General features: G+C 37.9%; 1 protein-coding gene across 2 annotated transcripts in view; it reads right to left on the reverse strand.

The window, feature by feature from the left end:
• MAP3K7 (mitogen-activated protein kinase kinase kinase 7) overlaps positions 1-18,838 on the reverse strand; it is a 76,510-nt gene extending 57,672 nt beyond the window's left edge. For both annotated transcript variants that reach the window (XM_023517704.1, XM_023517703.1), the window contains exons 1-5: positions 18,413-18,838; positions 5,013-5,123; positions 2,195-2,260; positions 1,299-1,344; positions 116-254 (exon numbers count right to left, since the gene is read on the reverse strand). In XM_023517704.1, coding sequence (XP_023373472.1) covers positions 116-254; positions 1,299-1,344; positions 2,195-2,260; positions 5,013-5,123; positions 18,413-18,532 — 482 coding nt within the window. In that variant the 5' untranslated portion in view covers positions 18,533-18,838. The remainder of the gene's footprint in view (positions 1-115; positions 255-1,298; positions 1,345-2,194; positions 2,261-5,012; positions 5,124-18,412) is intronic.
• Between the last annotated feature and the right edge of the window lie 794 nt (positions 18,839-19,632).

Consider the following 19,632-nt stretch of genomic DNA (forward strand, 5'->3'; position numbering starts at 1 on the left):
TACTAATTACTGACACAGTATCAGAACTTACTTATTACTGACACAGTATCAGAACTTACTAATTACTGACACAGTATCAGAACTTACTTATTACTTACATAGTATCAGAACTTACTTGGGTGGTTTCAGGTCCCTGTGAATTAGCGCTTTGGGCTGCATGCTGTGAAGATAAGCCACCCCTTGGGAGCACTGTAAACACCAGCTCATTGCATGGGCGGCGGTGTAATAGGGAAGTGGCTCAGCACCGTGCAGCACTGCAAAAGAAAGGCACCGACTAAGGACTTTACTGCCTATGACAAGAGACACTACGTGAACACAGCACTATGGGAACTTATGAGGGGTATTCTTCTACACAGGCTCTATCAGTGCTACTTTTAATTCTTTTCTAAATAAAAAAGAAATATCAAATAATTCTGAGTACATAACTACCACAGAAGTATCTAACATTAAACGGTTTATTAAACTGCTATTCATACACTCAAGTGAAATTAATATACTTTACCAAGCTTTTTCAAACTGATATGGATAAAGTCTTTTGCACAGTAATACATAAATCATAAGCAGTCCTGTGGTTCACACTGTAAGGGAGATGCAGGGAAATAGTACACGAAGAAATATAATAATTTGTATCGAGATGTTGACAACTATATTTTCTGTAAAGTTAAAAACTAGAAGTTGTTCAACCCAAAAAAAAAAAGTCAATGGAGTATTAAATATCCAACAACAATAACGAACGCATGGGCAGGAAATGTAAGTTAAAGTTTACATAAAAAAAGTAAATTAAAGAACAAAATACAATTTATTTTCTCTAACTGGTGCTATAAGAAACAATACATTTATGTTGATCATTGGTCTATTTAAGGTGAAAGAGCTTTGTTCTTTTTAAAGTTTTCTCTCTTTGTTACAACTGAAATGTTCTGTACAGTGACTTTTCACAACTTTATTTTTTGAAAAGAAAATAAAGCAGAGTAAAATGAAGTATGGCTAAAGAGTTTTAAAATGAGAAGGCTCAAAGCTAAGGGAGGGCAAAAAGAAAAATTAGAAGTCTGAGGTATTTTAAAATCTATTTAAAAAGCAAACTTTATTTTACCTAATGCTTTTAACATAATAAAATACCATCAATTAAAAAATTGATAGTGACTTCTAAATTTCACATACTAACACTATAGCAGTTTTCTTACCTATTCATTTTTAATCTTTAGCAGATTTCTTTCAATTACCTCCTTTTGAGACTCTGATGGTAAAGTTTAAAGAACATTACATAACTTAGAGTTTAAAGCAGGTCTAGTGACACTCACCATTATACAAAGAGCCCCCTTCAGCATATTCCATCACGAGACACACCTAAAAGAAACACGCGAAGAGAATTAACCACACTGCTGTAGAGCCTCACGGCCCGGGAGAAATAATTTCATTCAACCCCTAGATTTTATATGTATGTTAAAAATTATTCTTTTAACCCCTACTATGTGAATAACAGGAAAAAAGGTATCTATGACCTAAGACAGTGTTTTTCAACCTTTCTGATCTCACAGTGCACGTGAACCTAAAAAGTTAAACTTTGTGGCAAGGTACACTTAAATTATCTTGATTAAAAAAAAAGTATATAAAAAAAGAATATACTTACCATACTTTGAACTTCTTTTGAAAATAATTCAATTGATGATCTTTAAAAATTTTCTAGGCACACCTAAGATCCTCTCACGGCACAGCAGTTAAAAATCCCTGACCTGAGGTCTCGTCTTCTCGGAGCACAATCAGAGTAGACAGACATGTACAGACATAACCGTATTATCCTTAGGGTACTTTCTTTAGTGCTAATACTATGTAAGTAGGTGCTGTCACAGGCTATCAAAAGCCTTGTAAGAAGATGACATTATTAGATGAGACAACCTAAAACAAGTTCTCTACCATTTTTCTAAAAGACTGGAAACAAATGCATAAAGTCCAGCTGTTCTTTCTGAAATGTATCTAAGACAGCAGATCAAGATGGTTTCAAAGCCTTTTCCTTCACTGTGACAAACAGGCCCATTTGCTGCCTATGGACAATGTATCTTGCTCTGTAAACCTCTCTTCCTCAATAAACTTTGTTTCATGCTTTAAAAAAAAAGGTAGCTTCATAACTTACACACTTGTACACATCTGCCATGTCACTTCTCTTAGACAGATGACAATGAAAAAGTGACAAACTTACTGGGTTCAAGCAGGCTCCATACAGCTTTACAATGTTAGGATGGTTCACACGGGATAACTGCCGAAGCTGGAACAAATTAAGGTTTCTTTTAAAAAGTGATAACTTTTGAGGTGCTGATTTCACAGCATCATTAAAATCTTTTCATTGCACAAAACGTTTAAACCACTCAGCAATCACTAATGGCTCTGTAGCAGGCTCTGGGAGTACCGTGTGCCTGCTCTTAGAATGGCACGAGATCCCTGTGCTCCGGCTCACATTGTTTACTTGGGGAGACAGACATGTAAAGAAATAATTACAGCAATGTGCAAAGTGCTATGTAACAGGACTTATGAACATGGATGGCAATAAGAAGAAATTAACTCTGCTGAGAACCATCAGGACTTCATCCCAGAGATGCTACCGAGCAGAGTTATCCAAGCCAGTGGAAGCCATGTCACCATCATTATCATCACTTTCACGGGTATGACTGACTGAACAGTCCAGCTATTGTGTGTGGGTCCCGGTGGGCACTTTATAGACATTGTATAGTTACCACAACCCTGCAATGTAGGTGTTATCATTTCCATTTTAAAGATGAGATCTCAAAGTTACGGCCCAGAGAGGATTATTAAATCATACTATAGCTAGAAAGTGGTATAGGTGGGATTTTCGCTTGAATCTACATTACTTAAAATGTGTTCTCTTTCTGTATGCTTGCCTCTATATCATTCCCATGTCTTGAATGAATTCTGTTCTCTCCGTTCCCATTGCCATTGGTTTAGGGCAGGGGTCCTCAAACTTTTTAAACAGGGGGCCAGTTCACTGTCCCTCAGACCGTTGGAGGGCCGGACTATGGGCCCTGGGATGAGTCAGCTGCTAAGCAGGACAGGCAGCGGCAGCAAAAACACCCCGCAGGCCAGATAAATGTCTTCGGTGGGCCACATGTGGCCTGCAGGCCATAGTTTGAGGACACCTGCCTTAGTGATTCTAACACGAACCACTGCAGTAATTACTAAGCCCCTTCCCAGCTGGCCCCTACTTCCAGTTCTAATTTTCCCTCAACCAAGGGTTCACAATGAGGCCAGTAAAGGGTTTGGGTGTACTCATTTCTCTTGTTCTAGACCTCAAACTTCTACTAAATATCCCCCTCTTCCACCAAATCACTTCTTGCTCTTTCTTCCCTCCTCTTTAGTGCGCTCTCCCTGCTTTTTTCCTTTCCTTCTCCATTACCTCCATTATGCTGTTGGCTCATATTAAGTCCACTAGGGTCTCTAAACCTTTACCTTACAGGCCACTAGAAAGCTTGATCTCTCTACAGCCAACATTAGTAAATGTCTAGTCCTAAGAGAAATCACGATTTATTATATTTATTTACAAATATATTGTGAAATGATAAAATAGCACATTTTGAAAGTTGGAAAGCAAAAGACTAGCAATAAGTGATAGAACACACTTAAGAAAGCTGAATCATAAATTTGTAATTAGAAAAACTGAGAAGCAATCAGAGCTACCTCATAAGCTCTAAAAGGCTGGGGAGTGGCGGTAGTCGCAGTGCACTAGTGACAGGAGGGTGGGAGACTGGTTGAAAGTTAGACCCAAAGATTCCTTCAAACAGCTTAGTGACCATCTCTTGTCACCCCAGAACACAACTAGAGGCTAATCTTTAGAGAAGGTGTACAAAGAGCACATGGATTAGGGGAAAACATAAATGAGGGGATAAGTCCAAAGCAGTTGTCTCTGGGAAGCAGAAGGTTAGATGGAAGGAAGTACAGGGGATTAAAGTTTTTTTAATAAAAACTTTTGGAGAACCATTTGACTCTTTAAATTCCATGCACATATAATCTTGATTTGAAACAATTTTCCCCAAGCTATTACGATCTTTAGATTTATGATTTCTAGCATTTAACACATGTTATTTCACCCAACTCTGTGAAACTGCCAATGCAACAATCTTATTTAAACCATAAATATCATGATTAAGGCAAGGCTGAGACCAGACTCCTAGAGCATTCTACTAGGATCATTTTTCTACATGATGACACCAAACACATCAGCACTTCTCATTCATTCAGCCAATTACAAGTCACCTCATCAGATCAATGAAATCTTCATTTCTCCATGTTATGTATTAAAAAATTTATAAAGTACATTTTGAAATTATGACTAAATGCAAACAAGTATAAATTCAGAAGGTTTTATAAGGTAGAGACCACTTACCCGTTGGCCAGGGAAGTTATGAAAACACTAATTTAGTTAAATACTGTGGTTTAATATACAAAATAATGCAAAGTTAATAAAATAAGGAATAAATGTGAAAATATAATAATGATGTGATTACTGAATTTTCCTGTATTATTCAATGTATAAGAGAATTAAGTTGTAGATTTTTCCTTAAATTAACCTCATCTGAATTTCTAAAAACATTGAGTTACAAGATTGCTGTGAGGTATGATGCCACAGCACTCTACCAAGGGTGACAAAGTGAGACCTGCCTCAAAAAAAACCAAAAAAAATTTCCTTTCTTAATTTTAGGTAATGGGAAAGAATACTATTTCTTTTCTATATTAAAATTAAAATACTATGCCTTGAAATAGATGTGAATTCCGTGGAGAGGACCACGTTTTAATTCAGAGATGAATTCATTATGTAGTTAAGGTTCTTTCCCACTGATTTTCAATCAGAATTAAGAGTGTGAATGAAAAAATGTTCCCATGCCCCTACCTTTGGTTCAGCCAAATTGCGACACACACGTACACAAAGAAATGACAGCCGATTTCATATTAAATTCACAGAGTATCTTAGGTGAAGGAGAACAGAATGGCAAAGGCACCGAGCTTACCTCTACAATGAAAGCTTTCCTCTCAGACTCACTTTCTATTTGTTTAATAGCAACATCTTTTGCTCTCCATTTAGCTTTGCAAACTACTCCAAAGGCTCCTCTTCCAACAACCTGAATTTAAAAGAAAACACCCACAGTAATCAGAAGCAAATACATCTAGCCCAACATATAACATGGAGGTCAAAGATTTTAGAAATCATCAATGAATACCAAATTTGCCACCAAGCAAGTATGAACTGTCATTAAAGTGAGAAAATAATGAAATGCACAACTATCTCTACCTTTGAAAGTTTATAGTCTAGACATCTCCCCCCTTCTCAAGTAAAACCCAAACCAGCTATAAACAAAAAATGGAGGCATAAACAACACCAAGCAATTTGTTAAATGCAGAAAAAAATTCAAACAGGCAAAATGACAGACGAGATAGAAGATGGTTTGGAAAAATAAAAATAAAAAGAACACATAATAAAAACTTTAAGCTATCAAACTGAAATTAAAATTAGCTTTAAATAATTCAGTAGGGATAGGGGAGAAAAGATATAAATATTAAAAGATTGGTCATGGTGAAAGACGGATAAAATGTAGTATCTACTCAATAAAAATATGTGCAAGAACAAAACAAAATAAAAACAAAAAGTAGTTTTTGATACTTGTTAGAACAAAATTAGATATTATCAGTGTAAAGGACTACTTCAAGCTCTCAACTTCTAATGTGTCTAACTAAGCACTCTGTGCCAAGGTCTTTTTGTTAAGTGAAAAGGCTACCTCCCTATGCCACGTTTACATGTATTTTACAAGTAGTGGGCCTTGAACTAATACTTTACTTATATTACTTCACTTACACAGCCCTTGAAGGCAAATAGTAACACATCCTCATTTTCAGTGAAGCAGCTAGCTTTCCTCAAGTAAACCAACTTACCCAAAGCTATGTAGCTAGCCAGTGGTAAAGTGCAGTTTGAAGATAGGTAATCTAACATCAGAATGCTAATGATACCAATTTGTAAGACCTTCACATGTCAGAAAGCATAAGTTATACCTTTTCTTGGAGGAACTTTAGACAAAGTTACTTGAACAAATTCCTGGCACAAAACTCTTCTAACAAAGCTGACCATAGCTAAGGTGATCAAACACTTTATTATCCATATTGGGGCACTTTGTAGAGGGAGGCACTAATCATAGCTCCAATCCTGCTTCGCACATTCCACATCACAGTAGGAACATTTCTCACATTGCTCAATGGATAAAGCCACCCAAATGGTTAACACTCACTCAATGCTTACTATGTGCCAGGTACCGTTCTATGCACTTTTCAGACACTAACATTTAATTCTCCTCCATTTTCAAGGTAAGCATATGGAGTCACATTGTTGCAACTTGCCCAAGATGACACAGTCAGATCTAGGCTGGGATTTGAGGACTAGAGCAGGCAATGACAAACATTCTATATTCAGTTTCTGTCATTGGCTAAAGGGATCTGGGCTGCCTCTAGGCAAAACTGCAAAGTAGGACAGCATCTCTGGTAGCTGGTCTTTCCTTTGGTATCTCCTTCCTTCCTGAAGCTTACATCCTTGCTCTCCTTCACACCTCTCATCAGCCATTTGCACTTGCCATCCAGTTACTTCACCACACATGGACACTGGCTCCCAGTTACCATGAGAATAATGGAAGGTTCAGGACTGAGTGAGAATGCAGGGCTGTGTCCACCTGTGAGCTCTTAATCCTGGGTGGGTTTGAGTTTCATTTCCGCAACAGTAAAATGGAGTTCAAAGTCACAAGCAGGTTATTTCTCTAAATACTAAAAAAGAATAGTAAATGCTTAGAGTTGAGTAAGAGTCACTGTAAGAATAGTAAATGCTTAGAGTTGAGTAAGAGTCAGTGTAAGGAGCTATAATACTTCTCTCAAAACTAAGATAAAGAGCAAACAAATCTTACAAAAATTTCAACTTTTTGGCACTATTAGGCTAAGAAGATATACATGGACGCAAGCCTATTTCTTGATATTACTATTAACTATGAAATAATAATTGTAAAGCAATTTAATATATTCTTCAACCATGTATTTATAAATACTACGTGTATCAAAGCAACTGATAAACTTAGCAGGACTCCCCTTGTTTTGTTTTTCTATTAAGGAATGCCCATGCAGGGATTCTAAACATTATGTTTGGGGATTGTGCATTTGTCACAAAAATAAATACGACTATTTGTGAGCTGCAAGTGCCATCTAGTGATGACAGTTGACTCTAAGCATTCAACTTAAAAAATGTGGCCAAATGAGGGCATGATAAACTTTCTCTGTTTTGCTTGAGAAAGCAATTTTCCAGAACACACTGAAATACTAAATAGGCACATTCCTGTAAGATGAGAGCCCAGGGCCTCAAGAAGCCTCCCCTCTCATTAGGGCCATAAAGTATTTCACATGCATGTAAAATAACAGGATCTAAAATGGTAATGGAGAGAGGCTGAGATGTCCAAGGTTGTACACACAAACTTATTTCAGATAGAAATAATAACTGTTGTAAATGCAAAGGAGGGAAGTTATAAGCAAAGAATCAATGCTTAAAGAATTCAATTTCTGGGCATCAGAAAATGACTTCCAACTTTTTTCAAATGGCATAAATATAGAGATACTAGGTGTGAGAAGAAAAAACGTGCATGAAGAACAGACCCCCATCTTTAAAGAACAGACCCCTATCTTTAAAGAACAGACCCCTATCTTTAAAGAACAGACTCCTATCTTCATGCGACAAAAATGAGATAGAGAAGAAACTGAAAACTAAACTAACAGCACTTACAATTTTTCAAACACTTATTAGCTGGAGACCCAAAGGTGACTAAAGAACTACCCGCTACCTCTGTCCAGGATAGCTTAGGGATTCAAGGGCAGAAATCACTGCCCCTCAGAGGGATCCTGCCTCACAGAATAAGCAAGAACAGTGAAAAGGGAGACAGACAGAGGGACGGTATAGCCAGAGCTCCCTCGGCCTCAGCAAAACATGGAAGTGATACATAAAAAGTCTTGCTAGGAGAAAAGCAAGGTAAATGAAAATTAAAGAGCCTTCGGACTGAAGTAAGGAGGCTGCTGTAGGGAGTGTTGGGACCTGTATCAGAGGCTGTGGCCTGGCAGGCAGCTCAGATACAGGGGATTGAGGAAAAACACAGCTGACTTTCAGGGTTAGTGAAAGCCAAGGGAAAGGCTTCATCAGCAAGCAGGGAGAAGTGGGTAGGGTTTTCTAATCTTCAAGGGGTGCAAGTGAGGTTTTATGCTGAGAAAGAATGATAAACTTCATTTGTTTGTTCTTTCAACCAATATTTCTTGAGTTTCTATTATATCCAACTACTGTAAGAGATACCAGAAATATACAACCAAATAAAGCAAAGGCTCCAATCTACATAGAATACACTTCCTGGTGTGTGGGAAGGGAAAAGGGAAGGGGCAAAGATAATCAATCCATGGACAAAAAGATGAGTAAGAAAAATATCAGACTGTAAAAAAATGCCATGCAGTGAATAAGAAATAGAATGCTACAACAAAGAGACTAGCGGCAGCTCCAGGCAGGTTACGAATGTGGTATCTGGATGAAAATCAAAGATATAGGAGAAGAAACAGCTCTGTAAAGGCCCTATGGGGAAAGAACAGCTCATTCTCTATTCAGCAATATTTGAAGCCCATCCATGGCGAATGTGCCAATGTAGGCAATGAAGACACGGCAGGGAACAAACCAAAGTCCTTGTTGTCACTGTTTATATTCTCCCGAAAAGAGACATTGAGGAAGTCAGATATATAAGAAAAATATATAATGTTAAGAAAAAAAATATGCTAAGAAGGAGTAAATTGCATGTGTACAGACATGTGCGTGTACTACCCTGACAGACAAAGCCTCACTGAGAAAGGTGACACTTCAGTGATGATCTAGAACAATACCTGGAGTGTGTAGTATGGCTGGTCCACAGCACAAGAAAGAGTGATGTAAGGTAAGGCTGGAGGGACAGGCAAAGGCTGGACCCTGAAGGGCTCTATGCATCATGAAGAAGAGTTTAGATTTTAGTCTACATGCAACAGGAAGCAATCAGAGAAATGTAAGCAAGGAAAGATGCAATATTACTTACATCTTAAAAAGTCATTCTAGCTCTTATTTAAAGAATGGATTGTAGGGAAGCGGGACTATATAAGGAGAGAGACTCATTAGGAGGCAAAGACAAGGGCCCAAGCAAGTGGTAATTAGTAGCTGAGAGAATGAGGTTGATGGTAACACAGAAAAATGAGGCAGATGTGGGCCACGGTTTAGACCAGAGATAGCATCCATTGGGCTTGGTGGTGGTCTGCATGCAGCCAGGCAGGTGGAAAGGAACCGAGATAAATCAAAGACAGTGTACTGAAATATAAGAATGATGTAAGCAGATTTCAAAAAATAACCCAGAGATTTGTTCTAGGCATATGAAATGTAAGATCTCTACTAGATATCCAAGTGGAAATATCTAGTAAGTAGGTGGAAATACAAGTCAGGGGATCTACAGAGAAGTCAAGCAAAGAGACAGACTTGGGAGTCATCAGTATATAGCTGGTATTTCTGGTCAATCTATTGGATGAGATCATCAACGAATAACATGTAGATACTGAGGTCTGAGAACTCAGCTTTGAAGCATTTCAACATTTAAAACAAAACAGGAGAAAGAAGTAGCAAAGGCTAAAAGAGAGCAATCAATATGACAGCAGGCAAACCAGGAGAGTATAACAGAAGCCAAGAAACAAAACAAAACAAAACCATCTGCTTTTAAAGAAACAGCAGAGAAGGACAGTGAAATCGTTAAGCTAGTGGTCTCTGGTTTAGAAGCATAGTACCACCTGGTAAGAAATATAAATTATCTGGTGCAGAGGGCCCAAGCAATCTGTGTTACTAAGCTCTCCAGGTAATCTTGATATTTCAGAATACTACAACAGGCCAATACATTAAAGAAATAATAAGACAAGTTATTTCAGTGGAAGCCATCACATAAATAAGAGGCCACACCCCTTGATATTACTGATTGGTAAAAGCTTTCCAGAGCACCTAGATACCATTTTGGGCAGGAGAAAGGGAAAAGAAAAATCCTTATGAGAGAAGACTGAACTCTGAAACAACTAAATAAAATCTTATACTTTCTGAGGAAAACATTATGTGAAACAAATGTTTTCCATTGAAATTAATCATGTTACCTGCAATGTAGCAAGATAAAAAGCTTTTCTCTACTGAGTTTGAAAGAGGGAGGATTCATAAGTGGCAATCAGTTATAGAAAATTATTTTTCAGGCTCGGCGCCTGTGGCTCAAGCAGCTAAGGCGCCAGCCACATACACCTAAGGTGGCGGGTTCAAATCCCCAGCCCGGGCCCCAAAACAACAATAATGGCTGCAACCAAAAAATAACTGGGCATTGTGGCGGGCGCCTGTGGTCCCAGCTACTTGGGAGGCTGAGGCAGGAGACTCGCTTGAGCCCAGGAGTTGGAGGTTGCTGTGAGCTGTGATGCCATAGCACTCTACCCAGGGGGACAGCTTGAGGCTCTGTCTCAAAAATAAAAAAAATAAAAAAATAAAAAAATAAAAAGAAAATTACTTTTCTGAACAATCTTCAAAAAGAAATACAAAATACAGACATAGACTTTTTAAAAAGAGTATAAATACACACATATCCAGCAGGCACTGGGTTATGATATTTAGGGGATATGATATTTAGGTAATATACAACTGGGAAAGTTGTTTTATGTTCTATTTTGTCTTCCCTCCTCCCATTCTGACATTAACTCTCTAAGGGAGCAAGTCTGAATAGGACTTAGTGGTGGCAGAGGGTGCTAATATAGAATGAAAAAAGTGCATTCTAACATGCTCCTCCTCAACTCCTTTCCATCAAATAACATTTTAAAGTGCATTTTTTTAAAAAAAGTGCAACTTTCTTATTTGTCTAACAATGCAATCTTCTACTTGTTTAACAAAACATTACAACTTATAAAGCACTTTCTTACAAATATGACAAAATTTAAGTCATAACTCTGTAAATATACAAGAGTTTTTACTTCTCCCTTACTGACTCTAAGAGTTGAAGTTATCTACTCACAATCACGTTCCTGGTGAATTACAGTCACTCTTCTTACAGGTCTCATGGTCCTAACAAAGGAAAGGACCAACAGAAACACAGTGGTCCAGTGCCCTATACAGAGAGAACCTTAGAAAACGCTGCTCAGAAACAGTAGGTATGATACAACTACTAACAGTCAACTTTTCAAAATGTTATGCTCAAATTAGATTTTTAACTCTTTAGAGGTAGAAATTTAAAAGGCCTAATCTCCTGTAGAAATAAGAGTGAACTTGGGTTAATAGAAGGCTTGTGTGTAAAGGGCTTACGATAGATAATCATCAAAGATGGCAGCCCCTCTCTCCTGGCTGTGCCTGATTAAGAAATAGTTCACTGACTCTTCTTCCTCTGTTCAAACCTTAGATGCTGATACTTTCCAACATTCTGTCCTTGGATCTTTTTTCTCAATCTGTTCTCTAATCTCATGGCTTCATACCCTCAAATTGTTCTTCACCCATGTCTTTGGCCCAAACTTAAGATATATTTACAACTGCCTTTGGGAGCTGGAGGTCCTGTAGGCTCCTCAAGTCCCACATGTCAAATACCAACTCAATCATCTGTCCTGTATTTTCACATTTGTAGTTTACTTGGTGGTGGTGAAGTAGATTTACTGATTGTATTATTTCATTTTAATTAAGTCAATCATCCCATTTTGGAAAGATTTTATTTAGAAAGTTTTTATTATGACTAGAGCCATCATCAAATGATAGTATGGGTCCATAACTTAAGTTTTGCTAATTGTTATTTTATCTCCCATTGTTTTAAATATCTAGTTTACACATACACACTCAAAACCAAAACAGAAAGTGTTTTGTTTTACTGCCAGAAGACAATCAAAACACACATGAACATGGCCCTCGCAGGACTCACGGTTAATAAAGTCCTCTAGAGTTAGCACGCTACCTTTCTCAGGCTGACAGTATAAAGCAACGTTCTGCTGGTGAGCATAAATATTATAAGAGTGTACGTTTTTAAAAACATTGTATGTACTTTTAAGAAAATGTTTCAAATACAAATATTATGGTAATAAATTTACTTGTTGTATTACTCAAGAATATAAAACAGTGGACAAGATCAGATACAGAATAATAGCATGCCTCGACTGTGAAAGCCAAGCCTGAAAACACATAAGGATGTATGTGCATTATTACAAACTATAGAAAGCAACCCAATTTTTTTTTTTTTGGCTTATGGTTGATTAGTAGAAAAGAATGGCACAGACGGCCACTCTTAAGACATACCGGGGCAAGAGGGATAAACAAAGAAAAATCCAATATTCAAGTTACAAAACACTGAAAGACACTTTTTACTTATTATCAAACTTCTAATTCAAGTTCATAAGTCAAAATGCTTTTTGGATTGTATTCTTATTTGAATAGTTTCTCTGACACATTATTATTAACAATTATTTTGAGCGACTGTTTTCCTCAAAGATCAATTTTCATGAGCGCACACATCCAAGTTACAAGTAATATATGTACATCCAACCAAAATGGTGAACCTAGGAATAAACATTTTAACGTTCTTCACAATTCCTCATCTGTAAAAACAGAACAACAATGGAATGCAAAGACAACTTTGGTTCTAAAAGGGAAATCAATTTAGAAATATTTTCTTACAAATTTATGAATGTTCTCTAGATTAAAATGACTTAAATTCTTATCATAAGCATTTCTAAACTTTAGTCTCATATAATAAAGCAGATTTAAATTGACTTTCTTAATAAAAAAATGTAACAGAAGAATATGAAAGATGGTGTATTTCGTAGTAATAATTACTATGAAAAGGCACAAAACCCCAAATCAGAATGGGTGTGTGTGCGTGCACACGCACATATCTGTTTAAGGTAAGTAAAGTAAACAGTACCTTTAAACCAATTTCTTCAGGCTGGAACATAAGTACATTCCTTCATGTATGCTACCCAGCTATTCATTCCTTCAAAAAACAAAAAAAAAAACAAAACAACCAACCAAGCATCTAAACTAAATTAGAAAGGATGTATGCCCTTGTACACTTATTGTACTATGAAATACCTCTTTCAATTGTCCCAAATTCATGTTATTTTTAGTTCAGTGACAGTAGCTGTCAGTTTGGTTTGGCTCTGTACTATGGACTGTGTGAATGGACCCCTGGCTATGATGTATCACTCTGGCTAGAAATGTGGAACATGATGGAACAAGCATAGATCTTACATTTATTAGCTAGGACTTGGCACCTCCAACTATTTTAGACCTTCAATATCTATTAATAAACTGAAGCAGAGTAGAAATGCCATCTGCTGACAAGTTGGACTTGATAACATACAAGTAAAGCTTTGATTTTTCAAACTTTCTTCTGAATTTTTCAAGCAGTCTTCTAAAGTTTGTCATAATATATCTGACCCGTTTACTGTCTTTCTTTCAAATAAGCTGTTATCCTTTAAGTTACACAAGCACAATACAAAAATCATCTCTGTAGCTACCTTTACCATAGTAACCATTCCAGACATCTACTGAAATCAACAGTCACTAAGTTTTACAGGAAAGACGGTACTAATAATTTTTGACATAAATAATTAATAGAGACTAACGAATCTACAAACTCAGTTTATTCAGACCACTACAAAGTAGGTTTTTCTAATATCAGTTGTCCATATATTTATAACCTAATCCTATAAAACATATAAAACTGACAAAGTTCTTTCTATGTCTCTCCTTCCCATTGTATTTTAGCTTTTAAAACAAAATCTTTATGTGTCTCTTTAATGAAGCTTAAGAACACATATAAATGCTACAGTGACTATATGTATGTATCTAATACTGTATTCTTGTTCAACATTACAGTTGAGGTTAATAATGGGGTCTCCCTTTTAACAAGCAATTTTTGTAATTCGGGTCTTTTCAGCACTTTAGTGAAGACCCACTAATACTTGGCTTGCTCATAGTACCTGGCCCTGCACAGCATCTTTTATCCCTGCTAACCAGAGTCTTTCTAAGTACAGGTATAATGGAGTGTAATGATATCAACAACTGGAATAAGAACCAGATCTCCTTTCTGTAGGTACTGTGTTGGTCATATAACATAGCTTATCTTAATCCCTGTTTTACAACATGTAATGCAAGAGAACCAGATGGGCATTTAATTCTTATGATTAAACTGTGAAAATTTTCTTTTACCTATTCAGAAATTTACAGAGAACCTTCTAGGTATCAGGCTTCGGGGTCACAAATGTGAATAAGGCACCTTACGTTTGTTTGCTGAGGAAGATATACAACTTCAGTTACTGCTAAATGCCATGAAAGAAATGACGAAAGATCTAGGTTGCTCAGCAAAGCAAGGAAGTGACGTTCACAGCCAGTCACGGGAAGTTCTGCGGAAGAACACTGTAGGTAGAGTAACAATCGCAAAGACGATTCATCTCAGTGACTTCTGCAGGCTATGATGTTCACTTTATTTAAAATCTAGTTTAAAACTTGTCCCCACTCAATGGAGTCTTCTGTGATTAACCCTACTTTCAAACTATGGCCTAAATGCTCAATTTACACTGTATTCACTAGTTTAAATTTGTGGTTCTGAAAACATAATTAACTGCTCTGTGTTTATTCTTGTCTCATAAGTCAGACATTTTAAGGAGAGAGTCCTAGGATTCTTCTATTCATCTTCCATATACCTTAGCAGTTATACACATGGAAAGGAGCATTTATTAAATATTCAGGAGCAAATACTCTATAAAGGAAATCAGTATTTTATTTCCCCATTCCCAGAAGGTTTAGTTATAGAGTACTTCAGAAAGAACCAAAGTGGCATTGTAAATACAGTGGAAAAAACAACAGACTCGTGAGTAAGAAATCTCAATCTCAATTCCCAGCTTTACCATTCACTTAGGCCTGTGGCTTCTGGCAAATCAAACTCCATGACCATTTGTTAATATCTGTAAAATGGATATCATTTGTCCTATCTTCCCAGAATTAGCCGGTCGCCAACTAAATTCCGTAAGAGATCCTGTCCTTAAAGAACTTATAAGCTTACTGTGGAAACAGAACATAAATACTGGAAACAATGAAAGTCTTCTCATTTTAGAACTGGAAAAGGCCTTCAATGATCCTGTTTAACCCCTCATTTTACACAAATAATCACAGGCCCAGAAAAGTTAGGTGACTTGTGCAAAGTTACAGAAGCATATTATACCAGAAATCAGTACAGAATTTAAATTTCCTAATTTTCAGCCCAATCCACTTTCTACTACATCATGCTGTCTTAACTGTTTCTTACAACCTTATTCCCAATGGACATTCTTTTATTCTAACATTCTCTATATCCATATCTGGAATGGTAAAAACTACATGACTTTTAAAAAGTATCTAGGTAGATTTCTGAGACTGAGAACTTACATAATTCGATATCAGAATTAAATTTAAGAAGTGCCTAAACTAATATTGAGTTACAATAGTAGGAATGCAGATTATATTAATTAAGTCAATACACATGCCTTAGAAATGCACTAAATGATTACATTATTTGGTCTGTGGTTAAAATTTTTTTTATTTAGTTTCTAATTATATTGGTATAATATGATTCAACTTTGTTATTTGAGAAATACAAAATGATTTTCTCAATTTAAAAGGTAATACACTTGTATAATACATTGAAAGCAACGTAAAATAGGTTTTGTTTCTGGTCATTTTTCACTGTCCACTTGATCATGATTTAATCTACAAGTAGAATCTAAGTTGAGAAATACTGGATGTCAAGGGTGTCTCATGGATTATACAACACTGTTTAAAAGTGTGCAAATGAAGAGTATAATGGAAACTAAGTAATGCTGTCAATGTCAGAAAGGTCCAAATTCAACCTTTAATGTGAAAATAAATTGGGTGTTAAAAAATGAAAAGAACACAAACCAAAAAACCTCTAAATGACTGTCTAGTATTAGAAATAGACTTTCTTCTAGAAATAAAAATCTTCTCCCCAGGAATGTCCTAAATGTGTGTGTACACACACGTACACACTGAAACATCATCCAGATTGAAAGATGGGCCCTGGAAACAAAAACCTAATCAGATGTGAAATAACTGTGGGAGCAGAGCATCAAAATGTTAAATGTCTTTTTAGTAACGTATTACATTCTTCCACACAGCCAGAAGGTAAAAATTTTAGAAAGCAGCACAGAAAAACTAAGGTTATAAAAATCAAATGAGGTAGTTTTTGGTAGATGATAAAATACAAGTTATTATTATATAACAATTTGTAGTTCACATGCATAGCAGTTCACCACAGGGTAGATGTAAATGCTTATTTAAAAACTGCAATTCTTGTATACTGACTCACTGAATTTTTATTCTTAAAAAGGAATGTTAGCCATGAAAGCTGGATCAACTATCCACTTCTGAAAAAGGAATTTATCATAGCCTCAACAGAAAAAAGAACACACCAAAACCATTTCACCCTCTTTTCAAAATACAAATTTTCTCTTAGTCATCTAACTTTAAAGCTGGTCACTGTTCCTCTTTGGGAACTAAGTTTTCTAATATAGGGAATATATGTCAGGCACCATGTTGGGCGTTTTTTTTTTGACAGTCTCAAGCTGTCACCCTGGGTAGAGTGCTATGGCATCACAGCTCACAGCAACCTCAAACTCTTAGGCTTAAGCAAGCCTCTTGCCTCAGCCTCCCAAGTAACTGGGACTACAGGCGCCAGCCCTAACGCCCAGCTATTTTTTTTTTTTTTTTTTGGATTTGTCATTGTTGTTTGGCAGGCCCAGGATGGATTCCAACCTGTCAGCTCCAGTGTATGTGGCTGGTGCCCTAGCCACTTGAGCATAGGCGCTGAGCCCATTTTGGGTGTTTTGTATGTATTTTCTACTAGGATCTGTTATACAGATAAAATGAAACAGAAATTGTTATCCCTATGTTACCTATTTTAGTTAAGGAAACTAAAGGTTAGGAAACGTACCCCAAATCGCACAGCCTAGCAAGCGGCATATGTGACATACTGAACCTTCTAACTCCAAAGACCTGTTCTTCCCTCTATATTACCTTGTAAAATGAAGATACTCTCAATGACCTAAAGTTACTCTATGTAATTAAAAAAATACATGATTCAGTAATCCCTTAATCTTCCAAAGCATTCATGGGAAGAAAAACTTATTCATTATATGTTAATCACCTCACTACTTGTGATTTGCTGCTACCTAAAAGTAATTTTAGATTTTCAAAGTAGACACAATTGAGAGTTCGTAATATTTCACTGGGATACATAAGGTTCTTTATGCTACATGTAGTGCAAAATATGTTGGAAACTTTAAAGACGATAAATAAATGGTAACTAGTAGGTGCTTTTCTTGGAAGTTTTTGGCCAGGGCTGGGTTTGAACTCCCCACATCTGCCATAGGGGACCGGGGCCCTACTCCTTTGTGCCACAGGAACCGCCCCCTGGTAGGTGCTATTTTTAACCAAAGTTTTAACAAGTCCTAAAGTGTGCCTTTAAAACATAAATAATTTTTGTTTTTCTAAATTTTATAGTCCTTAGAACCAATCTACCTCCCTGTGAATTTGAAGGGAAGCAACACTTAAAGGCAGATTGAAATATCTTGCTATAAACAAATTTTTGCCAAATTCAGAATGGATTCTGGTTTTCTAAGAGTGATTTCTAGTGTGATGTTGTATTCTCCCTGTCACCGAAATCATTAGTTATTTCTTTTCAGAATAGTCTACGTGAAAAATCTTTTCAATGCAAATCACTCTCTGTTAGCAACGGCAAAATTCATTAAATTAGCCCAACTGCAGGCAGAACATTTAAATATTATGAGCATTGCTCTATGGTATTGAAGAAAATGAGAACATTTTGGTAGGAGGGGAAGCACTTTGACTCAGGGATCTGCTAATTTAACAACAATTTATTAGCATCCTCTACGTGCCAGGCGCTGAGCTAGAAGTCAAACATAATAGAATCCCTGTCCCTCAAGAATACCATGTCTAGCAAATTTAAACTTCCACACAGCTGTGGTCTTCGCTGAATTCACTACTTACAGATACGGGAACTGAGACCACTCTATTTCACCAGTTCATTCTGGTGAGAGGTTACCTAAACCCAGGCACCGGAGTATTAAATGCAAACTCAACCGGCCGAAGTGAGGAAAAAGATAGCTGAAGCAGCTGAGTGCAGAGCCCCCCGACACCCCGTCTCCCAGGGGCTGTGGGGGTTCCCGGGCGGATCCTGGGGCGAGGAGTCCTGTGAATTAGAGGGGCTGAAGAGGCAGGACTGGGCAGGGCGGTGGGACCGGGACAGGCGTCTCCTGGCCAGGCCTCGCTCACCTCTTCCACCTCGATCTCCTTGTAGTCGATCTCTTCGAAGTTGAGGACCTGGGAGGGGGCTTCGATCATCTCACCGGCCGAAGACGAGGAGGAGGACGAGGCGGCGGAGGCTGTAGACATGATCCCTCGCGGCGCCCGGGGGGCCCAGGGACGGTGCCGCCGGGACGATCCGGGTGAGACCCGCGCCCACCCGCTTCCGGACCGACCTTCAGCCTGGAGCCGCGCAGTCCTGCCACCCAGCGATCCGTGGCGGGCGTAAGGCAGCAGCCACAGCCGTGTCCCGGCTCTGGCTCCGCGGCGTTTTCCGCTGCCGGCCCCGCCCACAACGCTTCCGGTTCCGGTCTGAAATCGGAAACAGGAGGAGGGCTGTGAGTTCGAGGAAGGGGAGGGGAGAGTTTTGTGACTTGGGAAGAGAAAGGAAGGACAGGTTGGGGGTGGGGTGGGGTGGGGTGAAGTAGTCTGAGAGGCTAGCTTGGACCCGTGAAAGAAATTTCGCGAGACTTTTGTTAAAGGGCCGCTGCAACCTGATGATACCGCGAGAGCTGACGCATGACGTAATTAAAGTGCGCTAACGGAAGTTGCGCGGAGCATGAAGGAAAATCAGTGCGGTTGGTCCTTAGAGAACCAGCGCGAAAGATAAAATTTGCCACTTTATTTGCGATTTTATGTCTCCTTCGTCAACTGTCATGTTCTCACTTCCCCTTCTCTGAGCCGCTGTAGACGGCGGGATATGTTTGGACTTGTTTCACTTTCAGTTTCCGCCCCTAAACTAAGCTGAGCCCTTTCTTTAAGAAGTCTTGCGAATTATGTTGTCCTCTATTCGCTAGTCCTTGACGCTGTTGAGAGATTCTAAAACAGCGAGTCAGTTCCTGCAACCTGAGTAACCAGGTAGTATTTGTGTTAGTATAGGAGTTAATATTTTAGTGTTACAGATTTTACACGGGTCAGGTTGATAAGGGTATTTATAATGTAGCCTAATTTGTCGTGTTTCTCTGAAGTTATAGATCATAAGTGTGTGGCGCTAAGTGCTTTGCATTGATAAGTTAATCAACAGTGGCCTTGCAAATCAAATATTTTTGTCACCATTTTCAGGATATGAGAAAACAGACTAAAAGGGATTAAGACAGTTGTGATTCTCGCAAATCTGGTCAATCTGTCTCCAAGGCGGACAGTATTGCTCATGTTGTACTGTCAACACAATTCTTAGTTTTAAACTAGCT

The sequence above is a fragment of the Otolemur garnettii genome, unplaced genomic scaffold (assembly GCF_000181295.1).
Source record: "Otolemur garnettii isolate 467f Iridium unplaced genomic scaffold, OtoGar3 scaffold00118, whole genome shotgun sequence".
NCBI lineage: Eukaryota > Metazoa > Chordata > Mammalia > Primates > Galagidae > Otolemur > Otolemur garnettii.